This window comes from Oncorhynchus keta, chromosome 12, assembly GCF_023373465.1.
Source record: "Oncorhynchus keta strain PuntledgeMale-10-30-2019 chromosome 12, Oket_V2, whole genome shotgun sequence".
In the NCBI taxonomy this organism is placed as follows: Eukaryota; Metazoa; Chordata; class Actinopteri; order Salmoniformes; family Salmonidae; genus Oncorhynchus; species Oncorhynchus keta.
Genome location: NC_068432.1, coordinates 37,841,230 through 37,863,107, shown reverse-complemented (window position 1 = coordinate 37,863,107; position 21,878 = coordinate 37,841,230). Strand labels below are relative to the sequence as shown.

General features: G+C 42.7%; 1 protein-coding gene across 4 annotated transcripts in view; it reads right to left on the bottom strand.

Moving 5' to 3' along the window:
* LOC118380885 (putative cytochrome P450 120) overlaps positions 1-21,878 on the bottom strand; it is a 345,267-nt gene that overhangs the window by 265,866 nt on the left and 57,523 nt on the right. For 3 of the 4 annotated variants that reach the window (XM_052458177.1, XM_052458176.1, XM_052458178.1), the window contains exon 11: positions 14,594-20,211. In XM_052458177.1, the coding sequence (XP_052314137.1) occupies positions 20,041-20,211 (171 nt within the window). In that variant the 3' untranslated portion in view covers positions 14,594-20,040. Of the gene's footprint in view, positions 1-14,593; positions 20,212-21,878 lie in introns of those variants that run through there. The other variant, XR_008060959.1, reaches the window with a different exon arrangement.

The following is a 21,878-nucleotide window of genomic DNA, read 5'->3' as shown; positions in this document are numbered from 1 at the left end:
GCTTGTAGACTTTAGAAAAGCAAGCAATAACTAAATATACTGAATAAGACTCGCATTCCTTTCAATCTTTTACCCAGATTTTAGGAGAGATGCAGAGAAGCATATTTGGTTTTTAGAACCACCAGCCAGGTGGATACAGACAGCTCAAGAGGTATGCTTAGATATGTAGAAAAATATACAGATCTATTTTTTTACGTAGAATTAAGCTTAATGATTATGGCTCTAGAATGCAGGAAAATGCAGTTACAGATGTTTGAAAAATGCTAAATTCTCCAACAACCACCCTCCCCCCAGCCATCCTCACACACTTTGTGATTCGTCAGATTTTTGGAGTGTATTATGCCCCTGCTCAAGATCTTGGCACCTCCATCACTACAGCACTAAGCATTCATATTTTAGAATAATGTCAAAGATAGATTATGCTCAGTATTCACTTGCACTGATATGCACTAAGGTGTCCTCCCTTTTATGCTTCACTAGACTACAAAGCGACAATGGCCAGACACAGGAAGCCTCCCTCTCCTGTCAGTGAACGTTAGAAGGGAGGAGGCAGACTTCAACGTGCAGACTTTTGGCACCTGGTCCCCTCCCTAGCAGTCTGGGGGTGAGAGTGTGGACAGGAGGGGTGATAGAGAGGGAGGAGCAAAGGAGCTCTTGCCAATGTGACAGTGGTACTTCCAAGTGATTGAATTTCCTTTCCTGACTGTTAATTGATTGGCGGGCCAAGACAGCTAAACACTTTGGAATGAATAATCAAACACCTGGGTGTGTACTATTGGCCAATAATTAAATGACACGTATACAGTCAGCTGACATAAATCAAAATATGTTGTAATATTTTCCAAGGGAATATTAGCTCAGACACACCAGTAGGATTGTCAAACATTTGCCTGCCGACAGTACTTAGCACCTCTGAACAGATTGTCGGCAGTCAATCTCTTTTGTGTTCACACAGCGAAGACCTTAAAGTCGTCAGCCACTCAACCTTGTTAAAATACTCCAAACCAGAAGGTGGCAGTAGCATTGTTTGGCAATGCATGTCTGTGTGTGTTGCTTAGTTTATGGTCTAGATTCCAATGTAAGCTAGCTAGTTAGCTGCGCTAATGTTGCTATTTTGTAGAAAGCTCTGGTTGATATTAGCCAAATGGCCACAGCTAGATAACTACCTAGCAAGATGAAACTATTTAATTCACTCTCTGTAATCACATACTGCCAGTTATCAATTTCGCTAGCTAGCACAACGTGGCTAGCTAGCTAAAGACACTGCACTAACTCTGCAGCTAACACAGGCAGCTGATTTATGATTTAATTAAAATGTCAATACTAGCTACAGTGGTTAGCTAGCTTGGAGGAAGTATTTTGTTTTGTGCATTGTCTGTGCACTAAGCTAACTACCATCCCATAGCCTACATTGCATATGAAGTGTGACTGGCTCATGACATTCAACCGTGATGTTATTGCCACTCATGTTGGCTCCCCACGTGGGGGTTCGTGCTCTCTAATTGGCTCAAAGTCAAGTTGTTGGCCACTGACATGATTTGCGATTCTACAAGTAGAAACGTCAGGTTCGTTACTATCGGGTCGCACACAGCAGGTGCCGCTTTTGTTTTAGTAAGAGAAGGAACGACCTCCCACTGTGACAAGTACCTATCGGCAGTCAATTAAATGTATTTATAAAAACCTGTTCCACCCAGCCAACACCAAAATAGGGCTGAACACAAAAACTGGTAGCTGTGTGAGTGAGAACATTTTTCTGAAATTTGTTCTTATTTGTGAGCTATATTCCTCATTACTGGGTTGCATCCACTCAGCTGTGAATAGGGTGAATCATTCCCCGACCTTGTAGAGATTTGACTTAACTAGCTAGGCCTACTTGGCTATGCTGCAAGTTTCCCACAGAGGGAATCATTTTATGGTTTATATTTACCATGTCGGGATGATCCCCACTCACCCAGAATGAGTCAGGTAACTGACGACTGAGGAGTAATGAAAATGGAAGGAGACGTGCATGTAGGGTGTGTGCGTGCATGTGTGTGAAGGGACTAGCTGTGACCTTGAGTGGCACTCTGTTTCACATGGGAAACGACAAGCTGCTAAAGCAAACACATCTGGCTCTGTTGGTCTAACTGCCACAGTGGGCTGAAACCGCTGTAAAAATGTGTGACAACTATCTGACAACCATCTGAGAACCTGGGAGTGTTGGATCAGGAAGGGACGGCAGGGGTTCTGGCAGACTGACAGTGAGGCAGTAGGTATAGGGACGATGCGATGTGTGATTCAAACCCACTCACACAGAGACAAGGTGATCATATAGACCAGTCATCATCAACTAGATTCAGCCATGGGACAATTTGTTTCTTGAGCAGATGGTCAGAACATAATTACAAATAATTTGACTGCAAAATGACTTCAAGAATCCCAAACAGATATAATAGTAGACTAAAACGTAATAATTTCAAAACTCCTGGTGTTTTTACAGTGTTTAATGTAAAAAAAAAAATTACAAAACATTTTTTTTTTTTTTTGCTCAGAAAACTTGGGGGACCAAATAAAACCACCCAGAGAAAAATGTGGCTCCGGGCCACCAGTTGGGTAACCCTGATATGGACACTTCCTCTACTGATGTGTGTATTGGGAAATAAAATAAAAACAAAAAGTAAAAGCAGCCAAATATTGGTGGAGGTGCCAATGTTCCTGTTCAAGCTTTATCTCGTCAGTACCCTTCACTGCCTCTTATTCATATCATTTTTAGGCTGTAGGCCCATGGATGAATCCATTGACTGTTAGAAAGATTGAAATTCAAATCTCTACAGAACAAATAGGACCATAGGACAGGGGCTTGGTGGGATTTTAGAGAGAAGAGAGAGGTGATGCATCAAAGATGTCCGTTCTTGACAGGAAGACAAGTTGCTGTGGTAACACCTCAGTGGAAATGTGAATGCCCTGGCAATATGTTTGTAAGATAGACTAAATAAATAATACAAGAACAAGTGAAGACAACAAATTCAGGGTACAATGTAGCCTTCAGAAGAGAGGTTCTCTTCATGCTGTATAATTACTTTTAATTACTGCATATACCTGTAATCACAATGCAGAGAGAAATGATGACCTCTACACAGAATCACCTTAATTCAGTCCTTTCATTTTCACTAACTATTCCTGTCCAGCTTGTCTGAAAGATTATAAAAGTTTGCAATATAATGTTCTTAGACTAATCTGGCTGGAATGAAGGGTAATCTGGAAGGTTAATATGCGGTGATCATTTCAAGTGAAGAATAGTGAAGTTGTTTGAGTGGGCTGTTCATGACCACATGACCATCTCTGTGTGGATCTATCTAGGCTATAATGGTACCTTGTGGGGAAATGACAGTTACTCACAGTTTTCCAGGTGATATGCTGCCTATTTATACTGTTGAGGAAGCAAGAATAGGCAATTGCCTAACCATGACTCCAATATGTATTCTACTCAGGGATCATAGTAACCCACAAACTTCCCATGAAAGGCTTAATTATGCAAACAGCTCAACGTGAATTCCTAACTCGCCCACGCTACCAACTACTCAGATCATACCATCAGGAAACAAAATTCCCTGGTACTTTTTCCAACTCATACTTGGCTATACTTAAATTGACATTGTAGGCCTATTGCAACAAACTGCCTTTCACTTTACAAGGAAAATGCAAATATCCAAGGAGCCGTGTGAATGTTGTGCCACATGGTGTTAGTGGTACAGTCATGTTTGTAACAGGCAACCAATAACATTAATAGTCAACATAATAAAAACTATTATTTTTGTTAATTTAACCTAATCACAAACTATGAGTTTTATAAGGACAAATACTAGCTTGGCAACTGACCTCCTTGATCTGAAAGGAACATCAGAAACGTGTCTGACCCCTTTAACTGTGCCCTGGTCTGGTCTGCTGCAACGGTAAAAGCAAGGCCACAAAAACAAGTGGCCTTTTGTTGGGTCTTTCTCAGTGAGTGTTTATAAACCCTATTTCTCAACCAGGATAAAGATACTTATTTCCTGGGCCCTCTGACCCAATTAAAAGGTCACAATGAAGCTTTGGTATAAATGAAGTAGAACATACAGCAGAACAAACACATCGCAGAACACACAGTAGAACAAAAAGTACAACACACAGTAGAATAAACACACAGTAAAACAAACACACAGTAGAACAAACACACAGTAGAACAAACACACAGTAGAACAAACACACAGTAGAACACACAGCAGAACACAAAGTAGAACACACAGTAGAACACACAGTAGAACACACAGTAGAACAAACACACAGTAGAACAAAACACAGTAGAACAAACACACAGTAGAACAAACACACAGTAGAACAAACACACAGTAGAACAAACACACAGTAGAACACACAGTAGAACACACAGCAGAACACACAGTAGAACAAACACAGAGTAGAACACAGTAGAACACACAGCAGAACACACAGTAGAACAAACACACAGTAGAACACACAGTAGAACACACAGCAGAACACAAAGTAGAACAAACACACAGTAGAACAAACACACAGTAGAACACACAGTAGAACACACAGCAGAACACAAAGTAGAACAAACACACAGTAGAACAAACAAACAGCAGACCACACAGTAGAATACACAGCAGAACACACAGTAGAACACACAGTAGTCTTCACCCTTATGAATGAGGCCAGCAATATGCTTTCTATTCTTGATTGGATAAGGCTGACAACTGTATAGTCAGTCCCAAATCAGATGATAATGACCATTGTTATAGACTAGGCTTCTGTTAGAAGTACTATTATGATATATATTATATTATGAAGTAGTACTAGGCTGGAGAGTCTGATGCGTATGTTTGTCACATAGTTCCTTTTTAAATAATTTGCCTGCTGATTCTGAGAACCATTTGTTTCTGACCGAATCGGACTACCATTTATTATATACATGTCTAATGGGGGGCAGGTAGACTAGCAGCTATAACATTGGGCCAGCAACCAAAAGATCTGTTGATGTGCCCTTGAGGAAGACACTTACAGTGCCTTCAGAAAGTATTCATACCCCTTGACTTATGGTTTGGATTTTTTTCTCTCAGCCATCTACACACAATACACAAATAATGACAAAGTGAAAACATATTTTTAGAAATGTTAGCACATTTTTTGAAAAAGTAATACCGAAATATCTCATTTACATAGGTATTCATACCCCTGAGTCAATACTTTGAAAAAGCACCTTTGGCAATGATTACAGCTGTGTCTTTCTGTGTAAGTCTCGAAGATGGGCGACATTGCCCATTATTTCTTCAAGCTCTGTCAAATTGGTTGTTGATCATTGCTAGATCATTGCTACAACCATTTTCAGGTTTTGCCATAGATTTCCAAGTAGATTTAAGTCAAAACTGTAACTCAGCCACTCAGGAACATTCACTGTCTTCTTGGTAAGCAACTTCAGTGTAGATTTGGAATGTTTTAGGTTATTGTCCTGCTGAAAGGTGGAATCAAATCAAATCAAATGGTATTAGTCACATGCGCCGAATACAACAGTGAAATGCTTTACTTACGAGCCCCTAACCAACAATGCTGTTAAACAAATAAAAACGGATAAGAAAAATAAATAAAAGTAACAAGTAATTAAAGAGAAGCAGTAAAATAACAATAGCGAGACTATATACAGGGAGGTACCGGTACAGAGTCAATGTGCGGGGGCACCGGTTAGTTGAGGTAATTTGTACATATTGGTAGAGTTATTAAAGTAGGGGGAGGGGGGCAATGCAAATAGTCTGGGTAGCAATTTGATTAGATGTTCAGGAGTCTTATGGCTTGGGGGTAGAAGCTGTTAAGCCTCTTGGACCTAGACTTGGCGCTCCGGTATCGCTTGACGTGCGGTAGCAGAGAGAACCGTCTATGACTGGGGTGGCTGGAGTCTTTGACAATTTTTAGGGCCTTCCTCTGACACCGCCTGGTATAAAGGTCCTGGATGGCAGGAAGCTTAGCCCCAGTGATGTACTGGGCTGTTCGCACTACCCTCTGTAGTGCCTGGCAGTTGGAGGCCGAGCAGTTGCCATACCAAGCAGTGATGCCACCAGTCAGGATGCTCTCGATGGTGCAGCTGTAGAACTATTTGAGCATCTGAGGACCCATGCCAAATATTTTCAGTCTCCTGAGGGGGAATGGGTTTTGTCGTGCCCTCTTCACGACTGTCTTGGTGTGTTTGGACCATGTTAGTTTGTTGGTGATTTGGACACCAAGGAACTTGAAGCTCTCAACCTGCTCCACTGCGGCCCGGTCGATGAGAAAGGGGTGTGCTCGGTCCTCTTTTTCCTGTAGTCCACAATCATCTGCTTTGTCTTGATCATGTTGAGGGACCACACGGCCAGGTCTCTGACCTCCTCCCTATAGGCTGTCTCATTGTTGTCGGTCATCAGGACACTGTTGCGTCATCAGCAAAGTTAATGATGGAAACTTCCTCTCCCAGTGTCTGGTGTAAAGCAGACTGAATCCGTTTTTCCTCTAGGATTTTTCCTATTCTTAGCAACATTGTTTCTTTTTTACCCTGAAAAACTCCCCAGTCCTTAATGATTACAAACATACCCATAACAGAGTTAAGAGTTATCACTTCAAATAAAGCTATTAGTCAACATATTATTAACATTGTGATGCAGATTTTCCAAAGAGGGAAATAAAGGACATTTTGTCCCTGTTAGATGTAATCAGTTCAAACGGCCTTTATCACAGGAGGAAGGAGAAGAGTCTCTCTGGCATCATCACATGCTCAGAGGCCAGTCATCCAGGTGTGTCTTGGCTCCTGAGAAAGGATGAATCATTCTGTTTGATATGCTGCAGGGCTGTGGCCTGTCAGCTCACCTGTAGTGAGTCACCAGAGATATAGCCCACTCCTCATCGCCCGGTCGGCTGCCTGCCTCCTCACTGGAGGAGAGGAGAGGCATGTGTCATGTAAATGTTGACACTCTGCTTCTTACTTTAAAAAGCTGCTTTGAAAAGTTATCCAGGTTTTTACAATTTTTTGGTAATATCCTCTACCTATATCGGCCACGTTTAAAAATATATATATATTTCCAGGTTTTGTAGATTGACTATGAATTATTGTGTCTTCAGGACGTTTGTAACCTTGGTTCACCTAACCTACTTGTCTTCCCCTTTCCACAGGTGAAGACACAGTTCAAGTGTTGTTCCATGGTGTTGCAATTAACGACTAGTGTTGATTGAGGAGACAAGAGAGAGCTGTGACTCTTGGGATGAAAAGTGACACAATTAAAGAGACCCCAGTGAGTAATTGCCCATCTTCCTGCCAGCTCTGGAGATCCAGCCAGCCATGCAGGCAACCACACACAGCAGGGAGACAGGAGGTGTGGGTGTTGGTGTGTATCTATGTGTGTGCGTCTGTACGTGTGCGCGCGTGTGTACTTGAGCTGAGCTTGCTAGTGCAGAGAGAGACAGAAGATGTCAGTCCTGAGGGTCAATGAGGAACAATCAGTAGAAGGAGCTGAGTGAGCAGGTGTGTATGTAACGGTGTGTGTTTACCAGGCTTGATTTTACATGGCATATTTATTTGATTTTTGATTTTTTAATTTTTTATTTCACCTTTATTTAACCAGGTAGGCTAGTTGAGAACAAGTTCTCATTTGCAACTGCGACCTGGCCAAGATAAAGCATAGAAGTGTGAACAGACAACACAGAGTTACACATGGAGTAAACAATTAACAAGTCAATAACACAGTAGAAAAAAAGGGGAGTCTATATACAATGTGTGCAAAAGGCATGAGGAGGTAGGCGAATAATTACAATTTTGCAGATTAACACTGGAGTGATAAATGATCAGATGATCATGTACAGGTAGAGATATTGGTGTGCAAAAGAGCAGAAAAGTAAATAAATAAAAACTGTGGGGATGAGGTCGGTGAAAATGGGTGGGCTATTTACCAATAGATTATGTACAGCTGCAGCGATCGGTTAGCTGCTCAGATAGCTGATGTTTGAAGTTGGTGAGGGAGATAAAAGTCTCCAACTTCAGCGATTTTTGCAATTCGTTCCAGTCACAGGCAGCAGAGTACTGGAACGAAAGGCGGCCGAATGAGGTGTTGGCTTTAGGGATGATGAGTGAGATACACCTGCTGGAGCGCGTGCTACGGATGGGTGTTGCCATCGTGACCAGTGAACTGAGATAAGGCGGAGCTTTACCTAGCATGGCCTTGTAGATGACCTGGAGCCAGTGGGTCTGGCGAGGAATATGTAGCGAGGGCCAGCCGACTAGAGCATACAAGTCGCAGTGGTGGGTAGTATAAGGTGCTTTAGTGACAAAACGGATGGCACTGTGATAAACTGCATCCAGTTTGCTGAGTAGAGTGTTGGAAGCGATTTTGTAGATGACATCGCCGAAGTCGAGGATCGGTAGGATAGTCAGTTTTACTAGGGTAAGCTTGGCAGCGTGAGTGAAGGAGGCTTTGTTGCGGAATAGAAAGCCGACTCTTGATTTCATTTTCGATTGGAGATGCTTGATATGGGTCTGGAAGGAGAGTTTGCAGTCTAGCCAGACACCTAGGTACTTATAGGTGTCCACATATTCAAGGTCGGAATCATCCAGTGTGGTGATGCTAGTCGGGCATGCGGGTGCAGGCAGCGATCGGTTGAAAAGCATGCATTTGGTTTTACTAGCGTTTAAGAGCAGTTGGAGGCCACGGAAGGAGTGTTGTATGGCATTGAAGCTCGTTTGGAGGTTAGATAGCACAGTGTCCAATGACGGGCCGAAAGTATATAGAATGGTGTCGTCTGCGTAGAGGTGGATCAGGGAATCACCCGCAGCAAGACCAACATCATTGATATATACAGAGAAAAGAGTCGGCCCGAGAATTGAATTTGAATTTTTTTTCTGTGAATTTTTTTAATTTTATCGATGGCGGTTATGATGTCGTTTAGTACCTTGAGTGTGGCTGAGGTGCACCCGTGACCGGCTCGGAAACCAGATTGCATAGCGGAGAGAGTACGGTGGGATTCGAGATGGTCAGTGACCTGTTTGTTGACTTGGCTTTCGAAGACCTTAGATAGGCAGGGCAGAATGGATATAGGTCTGTAACAGTTTGGGTCCAGGGTGTCTCCCCCTTTGAAGAGGGGGATGACTGCAGCAGCTTTCCAATCCTTGGGGATCTCAGACGATATGAAAGAGAGGTTGAACAGGCTGGTAATAGGGGTTGCGACAATGGCGGCGGATAGTTTCAGAAATAGAGGGTCCAGATTGTCAAGCCCAGCTGATTTATACGGGTCCAGGTTTTGCAGCTCTTTCAGAACATCTGTTATCTGGATTTGGGTAAAGGAGAACCTGGAGAGGCTTGGGCGAGGAGCTGCGGGGGGGCCGGAGCATGGCATGGCCAGCCGTTGAGAAATGCTTGTTGAAGTTTTCGATAATCATGGATTTGTCGGTGGTGACCGTGTTCCCTAGCCTCAGTGCAGTGGGCAGCTGGGAGGAGGTGCTCTTGTTCTCCATGGACTTCACAGTGTCCCAGAACTTTTTGGAGTTGGAGCTACAGGATGCAAACTTCTGCCTGAAGAAGCTGGCCTTAGCTTTCCTGACTGACTGCGTGTATTGGTTCCTGACTTCCCTGAACAGTTGCATATCGCGGGGACTGTTCGATGCTATTGCAGTCCGCCACAGGATGTTTTTGTGCTGGTCGAGGGCAGTCAGGTCTGGAGTGAACCAAGGGCTGTATCTGTTCTTAGTTCTGCATTTTTTGAACGGAGCATGCTTATCTAAAATGGTGAGGAAGTTACTCTTAAAGAATGACCAGGCATCCTCAACTGACGGGATGAGGTCTATGTCCTTCCAGGATACCCGGGCCAGGTCGATTAGAAAGGCCTGCTCACAGAAGTGTTTTAGGGAGCGTTTGACAGTGATGAGGGGTGGTCGTTTGACTGCGGCACCGTAGCGGATACAGGCAACGAGGCAGTGGTCGCTGAGATCCTGGTTGAAGACAGCGGAGGTGTATTTGGAGGGCCAGTTGGTCAGGATGACGTCTATGAGGGTGCCCTTGCTTACAGAGTTAGGGTTGTACCTGGTGGGTTCCTTGATGATTTGTGTGAGATTGAGGGCATCTAGCTTAGATTGTAGGACTGCCGGGGTGTTAAGCATATCCCAGTTTAGGTCACCTAACAGAACAAACTCTGAAGCTAGATAGGAGAGGTGCTGGGTATGGCAATAGTAGTTTATCTCTCCTTCTCCTCCTTACCTGCCTGTGCAATACAACACAGTTCATGTTTGCTTGAAGGCTTGAATAGATTATTGGTATGAATCCACTTGTGGGTGTATCACTTGTCTCTGTGAATCCTAATGTTCTACTTTCTCACCCTCTCCCTTCCCGCCTAATGGAATGTGACAAGAAAGCCAGGAAAATAAAACCAAATGATCTCCTGTGCTCGCTGAGGTGACAGTGAAAAATGTGTTGTTTCAGGCCGGTAATTGATTTATTGCAGATTCTGCCATAACATTAGTAGGCATGTAGTGCGCAAAACGATACATGGCCTACCTCTGCATGAGCTTCCAAGTGGCTGTAAATAGAGTACATGACTCAGCTGTGGGGGTGAATGGACTTCTTGCATTATTCATTACTATTAGCATGAACAGTGATATGGAAGGGTAGAGATGGTCCCCACTACAGTGTGAGGAGAGAGAGCATGTTACCCATTCCTCATACCTCAGCAAATGCACACAGACCGGACCAGAGATTTGACATGGTCCGGCTTGGAGAAGTGTGTGTGTGTGTTGAGTGTGTGTGTGTGTGTGTGTGTTGAGAGATGGCTATTATTCCCAGAGCTACACAGGAAGCCAATTCTATCTGTGATAATGGAATTGACCTGACCCTGAGGGATGTGCTCTGACATGGTCCCTCCTGGGCCTCTCTGAGGGAGAAAGGGAGAGTTGGACAAAGGGATGTCGGGAGGGAGGGATGGACTTCTTCTCCCAGCACACAGAGGGAGGTTACTTAATTTACTGGAGCAGGTGAGTGAATGGGACATGGCGTGGTGTGGCTTTGTAAACCCCCTTGTCGAAATATACACGCTCACCACCCCTAAATGTAAAATAAAAATTTCCCAATTTGGGATCAATAAAGTACTACTCTACTCTCTGGATGTAACCTGATTCATTGTGTATTGAAGTAATACAGTATATCGACCGTTGTTTTTATGTCCTATAAGGTTTATTGCACTAAATAGGTCTAAATGACCTATATCTAACAGCTCCATATCAATAGCACTACGCAGGATAGAACATGCTCAACATGTTAAAAGTCAAATAAGGACAAAGCAGATCAATTATAGAGTGGTGTCCGTCCATATACTACCCAGTCCCAGACCATGCAGGGGTGTATCCTGTGACCTCTTCCTCATCTGATTACCATGTGAAAGGTTGTCCTGTGAGGCTGAATGGCACAGGGCTCCTTGTAGCCACCATACTCTAATTAGGCATGGTAATTAAAAGAGAGTCTGTCCCTTTGTAGTGACATCTGGTTCCCCGTCCACCTCCTGTATCAGGGGTGGAGAAACAGGCCAAACAAAACTAAGTGGGCTATGACTTCCTCATCACCATGACAGGACAAGGGGTGAGAGGTCAGGGAGACAGGAAGAGCGACCACTGGATCTCGAGGTGCTAAAACGTGTTTATGTGTGTATGTGTGGTGGTATGTGTGTTTTTCTCTCCAGTGTCCAGAAGTATGTACATACAGTGCCTTGCGAAAGTATTCGCCCCCCTTGAACTTTGCGACCTTTTGCCACATTTCAGGCTTCAAACATAAAGATATAAAACTGTATTTTTTTGTGAAGAATCAACAAGTGGGACACAATCATGAAGTGGAACGACATTTATTGGATATTTCAAACTTTTTTAACAAATCAAAAACTGAAAAATTGGGCATGCAAAATTATTCAGCCCCTTAAGTTAATACTTTGTAGCGCCACCTTTTGCTGCGATTACAGCTGTAAGTCGCTTGGGGTATGTCTCTATCAGTTTTGCACATCGAGAGACTGACATTTTTCCCCATTCCTCCTTGCAAAACAGCTCGAGCTCAGTGAGGTTGGATGGAGAGCATTTGTGAACAGCAGTTTTCAGTTCTTTCCACAGATTCTCGATTGGATTCAGATCTGGACTTTGACTTGGCCATTCTAACACCTGGATATGTTTATTTTTTAACCATTCCATTGTAGATTTTGCTTTATATTTTGGATCATTGTCTTGTTGGAAGACAAATCTCCGTCCCAGTCTCAGGTCTTTTGCAGACTCCATCAGGTTTTCTTCCAGAATGGTCCTGTATTTGGCTCCATCCATCTTCCCATCAATTTTAACCATCTTCCCTGTCCCTGCTGAAGAAAAGCAGGCCCAAACCATGATGCTGCCACCACCATGTTTGACAGTGGGGATGGTGTGTTCAGGGTGATGAGCTGTGTTGCTTTTACGCCAAACATAACGTTTTGCATTGTTGCCAAAAAGTTCAATTTTGGTTTCATCTGACCAGAGCACCTTCTTCCACATGTTTGGTGTGTCTCCCAGGTGGCTTGTGGCAAACTTTAAACAACACTTTTTATGGATATCTTTAAGAAATGGCTTTCTTCTTGCCACTCTTCCATAAAGGCCAGGTTTGTGCAATATTACAACTGATTGTTGTCCTATGGACAGAGTCTCCCACCTCAGCTGTAGATCTCTGCAGTTCATCCAGAGTGATCATGGGCCTCTTGGCTGCATCTCTGATCAGTCTTCTCCTTGTATGAGCTGAAAGTTTAGAGGGACGGCCAGGTCTTGGTAGATTTGCAGTGGTCTGATACTCCTTCCATTTCAATATTATCGCTTGCACAGTGCTCCTTGGGATGTTTAAAGCTTGGGAAATATTTTTGTATCCAAATCCGGCTTTAAACTTCTTCATAGCAGTATCTCGGACCTGCCTGGTGTGTTCCTTGTTCTTCATGATGCTCTCTGCGCTTTTAACGGACCTCTGTGACTATCACAGTGCAGGTGCTTTTATACGGAGACTTGATTACACACAGGTGGATTGTATTTATCATCATTAGTCATTTAGGTCAACATTGGATCATTCAGAGATCCTCACTGAACTTCTGGAGAGAGTTTGCTGCACTGAAAGTAAAGGGGCGGAATAATTTTGCACGCCCAATTTTTCAGTTTTTGATTTGTTAAAAAAGTTTGAAATATCCAATAAATGTTGTTTCACTTCATGATTGTGTCCCACTTGTTGATTCTTCACAAAAAAATACAGTTTTATATCTTTATGTTTGAAGCCTGAAATGTGGCAAAAGGTCGCAAAGTTCAAGGGGGCCGAATACTTTCGCAAGGCACTGTATGTAAACTGATCTTGAAGGGCTCCTCTGTATGTTTTCCGTTACAGCCGGACATGTGTGTTTCTAACCTGAGTGATATTATGTACGCATTCAAAGGCAGCTCATCTTAGAACTCTCATGCATGTGTTCATTCTTTCTGTTGACAGTGCGGAGTGCTAATACAGTACATGAGCCTTGGGCTCTGTAGGCGAAATGTATTGAGATATGTGCCCTCACTGGAGGCAGATGGCCTGCTATTCTGTTTCGTCTGTGTAGGAGTTAAAGAAGGAGATAGGAGTCTGCCCTACAGTGTACATCAAAATACAGAGCTATGTGTGCACAATGTTACATTAATGCAACAGGATCAAAACAGCGGTCTGTGAGAAGGTAAACGGAATGGGTTTAACTATTCTGCACAAAACAGGGAAAAATACAGAACACACACAGACCAGAATGTCGATACCAGTTTTCTACAGCAGGCAAATAATCCTTTAGCAACAGGAAATGTGAATAATGATGTGGATTATAATTAACAGACATTTTTTGTAGGGTGTAATACATTTTTCGTTAGGGCAAATCAAGTCTGACATATTAAAGTGAAAATTACAGACTTTATAAGCCTTTTCAAGCCTTGAACACACTACAAGTTTGTATTTCCTGCATTTATATTCAACATGAAACTTAAATGGAAAACAAGAGTGACTCATGCATTACTACTATTGACACAAATCAGCTATTATTTACCTTCTGTCTCCAGCCTGTCTGTAATAGTGCAAGCAATGTCTAAAGTGTGTTCATGTGTGCTGACAACAGGTTTATGCAGTGTCCACATGTAGGATTTTAATTTGATCACCCTTTTCAAGGAGAACTTTCCTGAAATGCAGGAAATGTAAAACTTGTAGTGTATTTGAGGTTTAAAAAGGCTTCTGAAATGTGTAATTTCCACTTTGAAATTTCAGACTAGATTTTCCCTTCATGAAAAATGTATCAACCCCTACAAGAAAAATCTTAATTAAAATCCACAAAATAATACAAAATTCCTGTTGCTGCAGGATTATTTTCCTGCTTTTGCAAACTGGCTCAAATTAAGTTCCTACATCTGTAGCAGCGCTGGACAATAGTGTCCTGTAGACTTTATCGGAACATCATCCAGGATAAGCAGCATAACTTGCATTTAATAGATTTGTTCACTAACTAAGACTGAACTACTGTTGTGCTAGTGTTTTTTATAAGAAAGTGAGTTTCTACATTCAAATAGATTGCATTCTTAGGGATTTACTACTTGTGATTGACAGAAAACCAGAGTGGAAACATTATTACCTACAAAATATCAGTACATAGTAAATGCATAATAAAAATTTGATAGAACTTTTAAAATGAACATTACATTTTTTTTAAAGTATGACATCTGATGGAATTGTGTTTCCAGGTAATACAGAGGATATTACATGACCTGAAGAAATAAGTTATGATTTATATTATCACAATCTGTCTAATGAAAAAATAGCTCAACTACTATCGTAATGATCAGATACATAATCATCTTTTCACAGTTTATCATAATCTTTAATAAAGATGGATTCAAATATATTATACAGTGCTAATATTTAACCTTTAAGAGTAGTCTAGAATGGCTATCATTTCAGAGTAACTATTGAACAGAAAAAATACATCAGAAAACATGTACATTATGAGATATCCATTGACATATTCACATTCACCTAAAACAGCTTGCACTTCATTGCCATTCATAAGATATTTCCGTTCCCTCCGATATATTAAACAAAAGGTTTAATGTGAAGATGTATGTCTGTGTGAGGGTGAGAGCTGCATGATAATAAGCAGCCAGACAATAACATGGGCTAGGTTCCTCTGAGTAGCTAAGGACAAACCGTTGCTAAGCACTTCTGGTTGCTAAGTGAGAGTGAGAGGGGGAACATTTCAGCAGCCCTTGGTGCAATGCTGAAATCTGAGGGCATTCCTTGACTTCTTCTTGACTTCTTAAAACCCCTGTCATATGACAGGCTAACGGTGCAGTGATAGAGACAGTCCTAAAGCATCCAAAGTGTGATACAGTAGGTTTTTCCCAAGGTTAAATAAACACACATATATACAACAATCTTAAAATAGGGCAACATCATCTAATGTAGGCTGCAGTATGTACCTATATTGCAATCATTTGCAGCAACTTGACAATAAATAAAAGTAAAAAAATCAGCATAATTTATTTTATATAGTGCTTTTCATTACAAAGAGAATCTCAAAGATGAATAAAAAACAAACAAAACAAATTATCTGGTAGGTCTTGGGCGATGTTCTTCCACAGCTTCAGATGATAATGTGTTGTTCAGCCAGGAAGTTCAGAAAGGCTGGGCAGTAGATTTAGCGGAGAAAGCTCAGATGACACAGAGGGAGCAGCGACAGTTATTTAGACATGCCCGGAGCTCTTCATTGGGTAGCTGTGTGCTTCTGAAGTGTAGCACATACTTGGGTACAGGGCCAGATCTAGCCTTTTGGGGGCCCTAATCGAGATTTGGGTGGCGGGGCCGCCCCACCAAGCCTGCATAAAAATAATTGTGTTCCCCCTCTCTTCCTGCAGTTCTACACATTTTGCCATGGGGCTTGGAGAGACATTTTAAATATTTTATAACAAATTTCATGCAATTCTACTAATTTAGCTTCAGAGATCAATCAATGGGGGCCCAATGGAAGTCAAGGCCACTGGGCATGTGCCCTGCTTTCCCAGTCAGTATTCGGCCATGATTAGCCTACTACTAGTTTAGAAAACTCGCTAAACTAACTTACCAATATAAAAAGTGTTAGCTGACATGGCTAATTGAGGTCAGGGGCCTCCTAGTGGCCAGGGGCCCTAAGTGACAGCTTATGTAACTTATGCCTGAAGCAGGCTCTGCCTGGGTGATGCTTCGGCAGCTAAAAGCACTAGAAAGACCACCACACCTCGGCAGTAGTCAGGAAACAGTCCCCTACGAGGCGGACTCAAGAACAGAGATACAGTTCAAGTAGGAAGTTTACATACACTTAGGTTGGAGTCATTAAAACTAGTTTACATACACTTAGGTTGGAGTCATTAAAACTAGTTTTTCAACCACTCCACAAATTTCTTGTTAACAAACTATACTTTTTCCAAGTCGGTTAGGAAATCTACTTTGTGCATGACACAAGTAACTTTTCCAACAATTGTTTACAGACAGATTATTTCACTTATCGATTGTGCAACCAGGGCTGGTAAAACCTTGGATCCTTGCCATTCTAACTTCTGCGACGCATATAAGGCCCTACCCCGCCCTCCTTTCGGGAAAAGCTGACCACGACTCAATTTTGTTGCTCCCAGACAGAAGCCAAAACAAGATGCTCCCGCGCTCAGGTCTGTTCAATGCTGGTCCGACCAATCTGATTCCAGGCTCCAAGATTGCTTCCATCGCGTGGACTGGGATATGTTCCGCACTGCGTCCAACAACAACATTGACGAATACGCTGATTCGGTGAGAGAGTTCATTAGAAAGTGCATTGAAGATGTCGTTCCCATAGCAACGATTAAAACATTCCCAAACCAGAAACAGTGGATTGATGGCAGCATTCGTGTGAAACTGAAAGCGCGAACCACTGCTTTTAACCAGGGCAAGGTGACCGGAAACATGACCGAATACAAACAGTGTAGCTATTCCCTCCGCAAGGCAATCAAACAAGCTAAGCATCAGTATAGAAACAAAGTAGAGTCGCAATTCAACGTCTCAGACACAAGAGGTATGTGGCAGGGTCCACAGTCAATCACGGATTACAAAAAGAAAACCAGCCCCATTACGGACCAGGATGTCTTGCTCCCAGGCAGATTAAATCACTTTCTTGCCCACTTTGAGGACAATACAGTGCCACTGACACGGCCCGCAACCAAAACATGTGGACTCTCCTTCACTGCAGCCGACATGAGAAAACATTTAAACGTGTTAACCCTCGCAGGGCTGCAGGCCCAGACGGCATCCCCAGCCGCGTCCTCAGAGCATGCGCAGACCAGCTGGCTGGTGTGTTTAAGGACATATTCAATCATCCTTATCCCAGTCTGCTGTTCCCACATGCTTCAAGAGGGCCACCATTGTCCCTGTTCCCAAAAAAGCTAAGGTAACTGAGCTAAACGACTGACATCATGAAGTGCTTTGAGAGACTAGTCAAGGACCATATCAACTCCACCCTACCTGACACCTTATACCCACTCCAATTTGCTTACCGCCGAAATAGGTCCACAGACGATGCAATATCAACCACACAGCACACTGCCCTAACCCATCTGGACAAGAGGCATACCTATGTGAGAATGCTGTTCATCGACTACAGCTCAGCATTTAACACCATAGTACCCTCCAAGCCAGGGTCTCGACCCCGCCTTGTGCAACTGGGTACTGCCCCCGCTGACCCCAGGTGGTGAGGGTAGGTAACAACATCTCCACCCCGCTGATCCTCAACACTGTGGCCCCACAAGGGTGCGTTCTGAGCCATCTCCTGTACTCCCTGTTCACCCACGACTGCGTGGCCATGCACGCCTCGAACTCAATCATCAAGATTGTGGACGACACTACAGTGGTAGGCTTGATTACCAACAACGACGAGACGGCCTACAGGGAGGAGGTGAGGGCCCTCGGAGTGTGGTGTCAGGAAAATAACCTCACACTCAACGTCAACAAAACTAAGGAGATGATTGTGGACTTCAGGAAACAGCAGAGGGAGCACCCCCTATCCACGTCGATGGGACAGTAGTGGAGAGGGTAGTACGTTTTAAATTCCTCGGTGTACACATCACAGACAAACTGTATTGGTCCACCAACACAGACAGTGTTGTGAAGAAGGCGCAGAAGCGCCTCTTCAACCTCAGGAGGCTGAAGAAATTCAGCTTCTCACCAAAAGCACTCACAAACTTCTACAGATGCACCTGGTACAGCAACTGCTCCGCCCACAACCACGAGGGTAGTGATGTCTGCACAACGCATCACCAGGGGCAAACTACCTGCCCTCCAGGACACCTACACCTACACAGGAAGGCCATAAAGATCATCAAGGACAACAACCACCCGAGCCACTGCCTGTTCACCCCGCTATCATCCAGAAGGCGAGGTCAGTACAGGTGCATCAAAGCAGGTTTACATACACTAAGTTGACTGTGCCTTTAAAGAGCTTGGAAAATTCCAGAAAATTATGTCATGGCTTTAGAAGCTTCTGATAGGCTAATTGACATAATTTGAGTCAATTGGAGGTGTAACTGTGGATGTATTTCACAGCATACCTTCAAACTCAGTGCCTCTTTGCTTGACATCATGGGAAAATCAAAAGAACTCAGCCAAGACCTCAGAAATAAAATTGTAGACTTCCACAAGTCTGGTTAATCCTGGGGAGCAATTTACAGACGCCTGAAGATGCCACGTTCATTTGTACAAACAATATGGGACCACTCAGCCGTCATACCGCTCAGGAAGGAGACACGTTCTGTCTCCTAGAGATGAACGTAATTTGGTGCGATCAATCCCAGAACAGCAGCAAAGATGCTGGAGGAAACAGGTACAAACAGGTACAAAAGTATCTATATCCACAGTAAAACGAGTCCTGTATCGACATAACCTGAAACGCCGCTCAGCAAGGAAGAAGCCACTGCTCCAAAACCGCTATAAAAAAGCCAGACTACGGTTTGCAACTGCACATGGGGACAAAGATTGTACTCTCTGGAGAAATGTCCTCTGGTCTGATGAAACAAAAATATAACTGTTTGGCCATAATGGCTATCGTTATGTTTGGAGGAAAAAGGGGGAGGCTTGCAAGCCGAAGAACACCATCCCAACCGTGAACCACGGGGGTGGCAGCATCATGTTGTGGGGGTGCTTTGCTGCAGGAGGGACTGGTGCACTTCACAAAATAGATGGCATAATGAGGATGGAAAATTATGTGAATATATTGAACCAACATCTCAAGACATCAGTTAAAGCTTGGTCGCAAATGGGTCTTCCAAATGGACAATGACCTCAAGCATACTTCCAAAGTTGTGGCAAAATGACTTAAGGACAACAAAGTCAAGGTATTGGAGTGGTCATCACAAAGCCCTGACCTCAAACCTATATAAAATGTGTGGGCAGAACTGAAAAAGCATGTGCGAGCAAGGAGGCCTACAAACCTGACTCAGTTACACCAGCTCAGGAGGGCCAAAATTCACCCAACTTATTGTGGGAAGCTTGTGGAAGGCTACCCGAAATGATTCACCCAAGTTAAACAATTTAAAGGCAATGCTACCAAATACTAATTGAGTGTATGTAAACTTCTGACCCACCGGGAATGTGTGGAAGAAATAAAAGCTGAAATAAAAAATTCTCTCTACTATTTTTCTGACATTTCACATTCTTAAAATAAAGTGGTGACGGGAATTTTTACTCAGATTAAATGTCAGGAATTGTGAAAAACTGAGTTTAAATGTATTTGACTATGTAAACTTCCGACTTCAACTGTATGACACAGTTGGACAATATACAGTATCAAGATGTGAACAGTGATCCATATCAACATTATCTTTAAATCAGGAAGATCGAGTGACGGGTAATAAATAAGATCTGCACATACTGGTGTCCTTGAGAGACCATTAGGACCACTGCTACAACGGGGCCTCTCCTCGTCCTATCCACCTGCCTCTCAGTGTCCATGCTTTGGTCTTTAGGGTGGACCATCAGGCAGGTCTGTGGCACTGCTCTCCAGCTCCAGCTCAGTGAAGCTCACCATTGGAGGGACAGTGGGCCGGGACACAGGCAACCATTTGTACTGGAGGTCCTGTGAGTAGGGGCTCAGGTCCCAATCATAGTGCTGTAGCAGGTACCCACACGCTGCCTGAAACACAAATACAGATGTCTTTCTGGTGGCAATAGAGATGTACCATAAGACACAACACATTATGCCCGTTTAAGACGCAACACATTATGCCCCTTTAAGACGCAACACATTATGTACTTTAAGACGCAACACATTATGTACTTTAAGACGCAACACATTATGTACTTTAAGACACAACACAGTATGCCCCTTTAAGACGCAACACATTATGCCCCTTTAAGACACAACACAGTATGCCCCTTTAAGACACAACACATTATGCCCCTTTAAGACACAACACATTATGTACTTTAAGACGCAACACATTATGCCCCTTTAAGACACAACACATTATGCCCCTTTAAGACACAACACATTATGTACTTTAAGACACAACACATTATGCCCCTTTAAGACGCAACACATTATGCCCCTTTAAGACACAACACATTATGTACTTTAAGACGCAACACATTATGCCCCTTTAAGACACAACACATTATGTACTTTAAGACGCAACACATTATGCCCCTTTAAGACGCAACACATTATGTACTTTAAGACGCAACACATTATGTACTTTAAGACGCAACACATTATGTACTTTAAGACGCAACACATTATGCCCCTTTAAGACACAACACATTATGTCCCGGCAGGGTAGCCTAGTGTTTAGAGCGTTGGACTAGTAACCGAAAGGTTGCTAGTTCAAATCCCTGAGCTGACAATGTACAAATCTGTCGTTCTGCCCATGAACAGGCAGTTAACCCACTGTTCCTAGGCCGTCATTGAAAATAAGAATTTGTTCTTAACTGACTTGCCTGGTTAAATAAAGGTAAAACAAATGTTTTTTAAATTAAAAGATGCAACACATTATGTCCCTTTAAGACACAACACATTATGTGCATTTAAGACACAAAACATTATGTCCCTTTAAGACGCAACTCATTATGTCCCTTTAAGATGCAAAACATGTCTCTTTAAGACAACACATTAGGCTACATGTACAATAGAGATGTCCCTTTAAGATGCAACACATTAGGCTACATGTACAATAGAGATGTCCCTTTAAGACAACACATTAGGCTACATGTACAATAGAGATGTCCCTTTAAGACAACACATTAGGCTACATGTACAATAGAGATGTCTCTTTAAGACACAACACATTATGTCCCTTTAAGACAACACATTAGGATACATGTACAATAGAGATGTCCCTTTAAGATGCAACACATTAGGATACATGTACAATAGAGATGTCCCTTTAAGATGCAACACATTAGGCTACATGTACAATAGAGATGTCCCTTTAAGACAACACATTAGGCTACATGTACAATAGAGATGTCCCTTTAAGACAACACATTAGGCTACATGTACAATAGAGATGTCTCTTTAAGACAACACATTATGTCCCTTTAAGACAACACATTAGGCTACATGTACAATAGATGTCCCTTTAAGATACAACACATTATGTCCCTTTAAGACACAACACATTAGGCTACATGTACAATAGAGATGTCCCTTTAAGATGCAACACATTAGGATACATGTACAATAGAGATGTCCCTTTAAGACAACACATTAGGCTACATGTACAATAGAGATGTCTCTTTAAGACACAACACATTATGTCCCTTTAAGACAACACATTAGGATACATGTACAATAGATGTCCC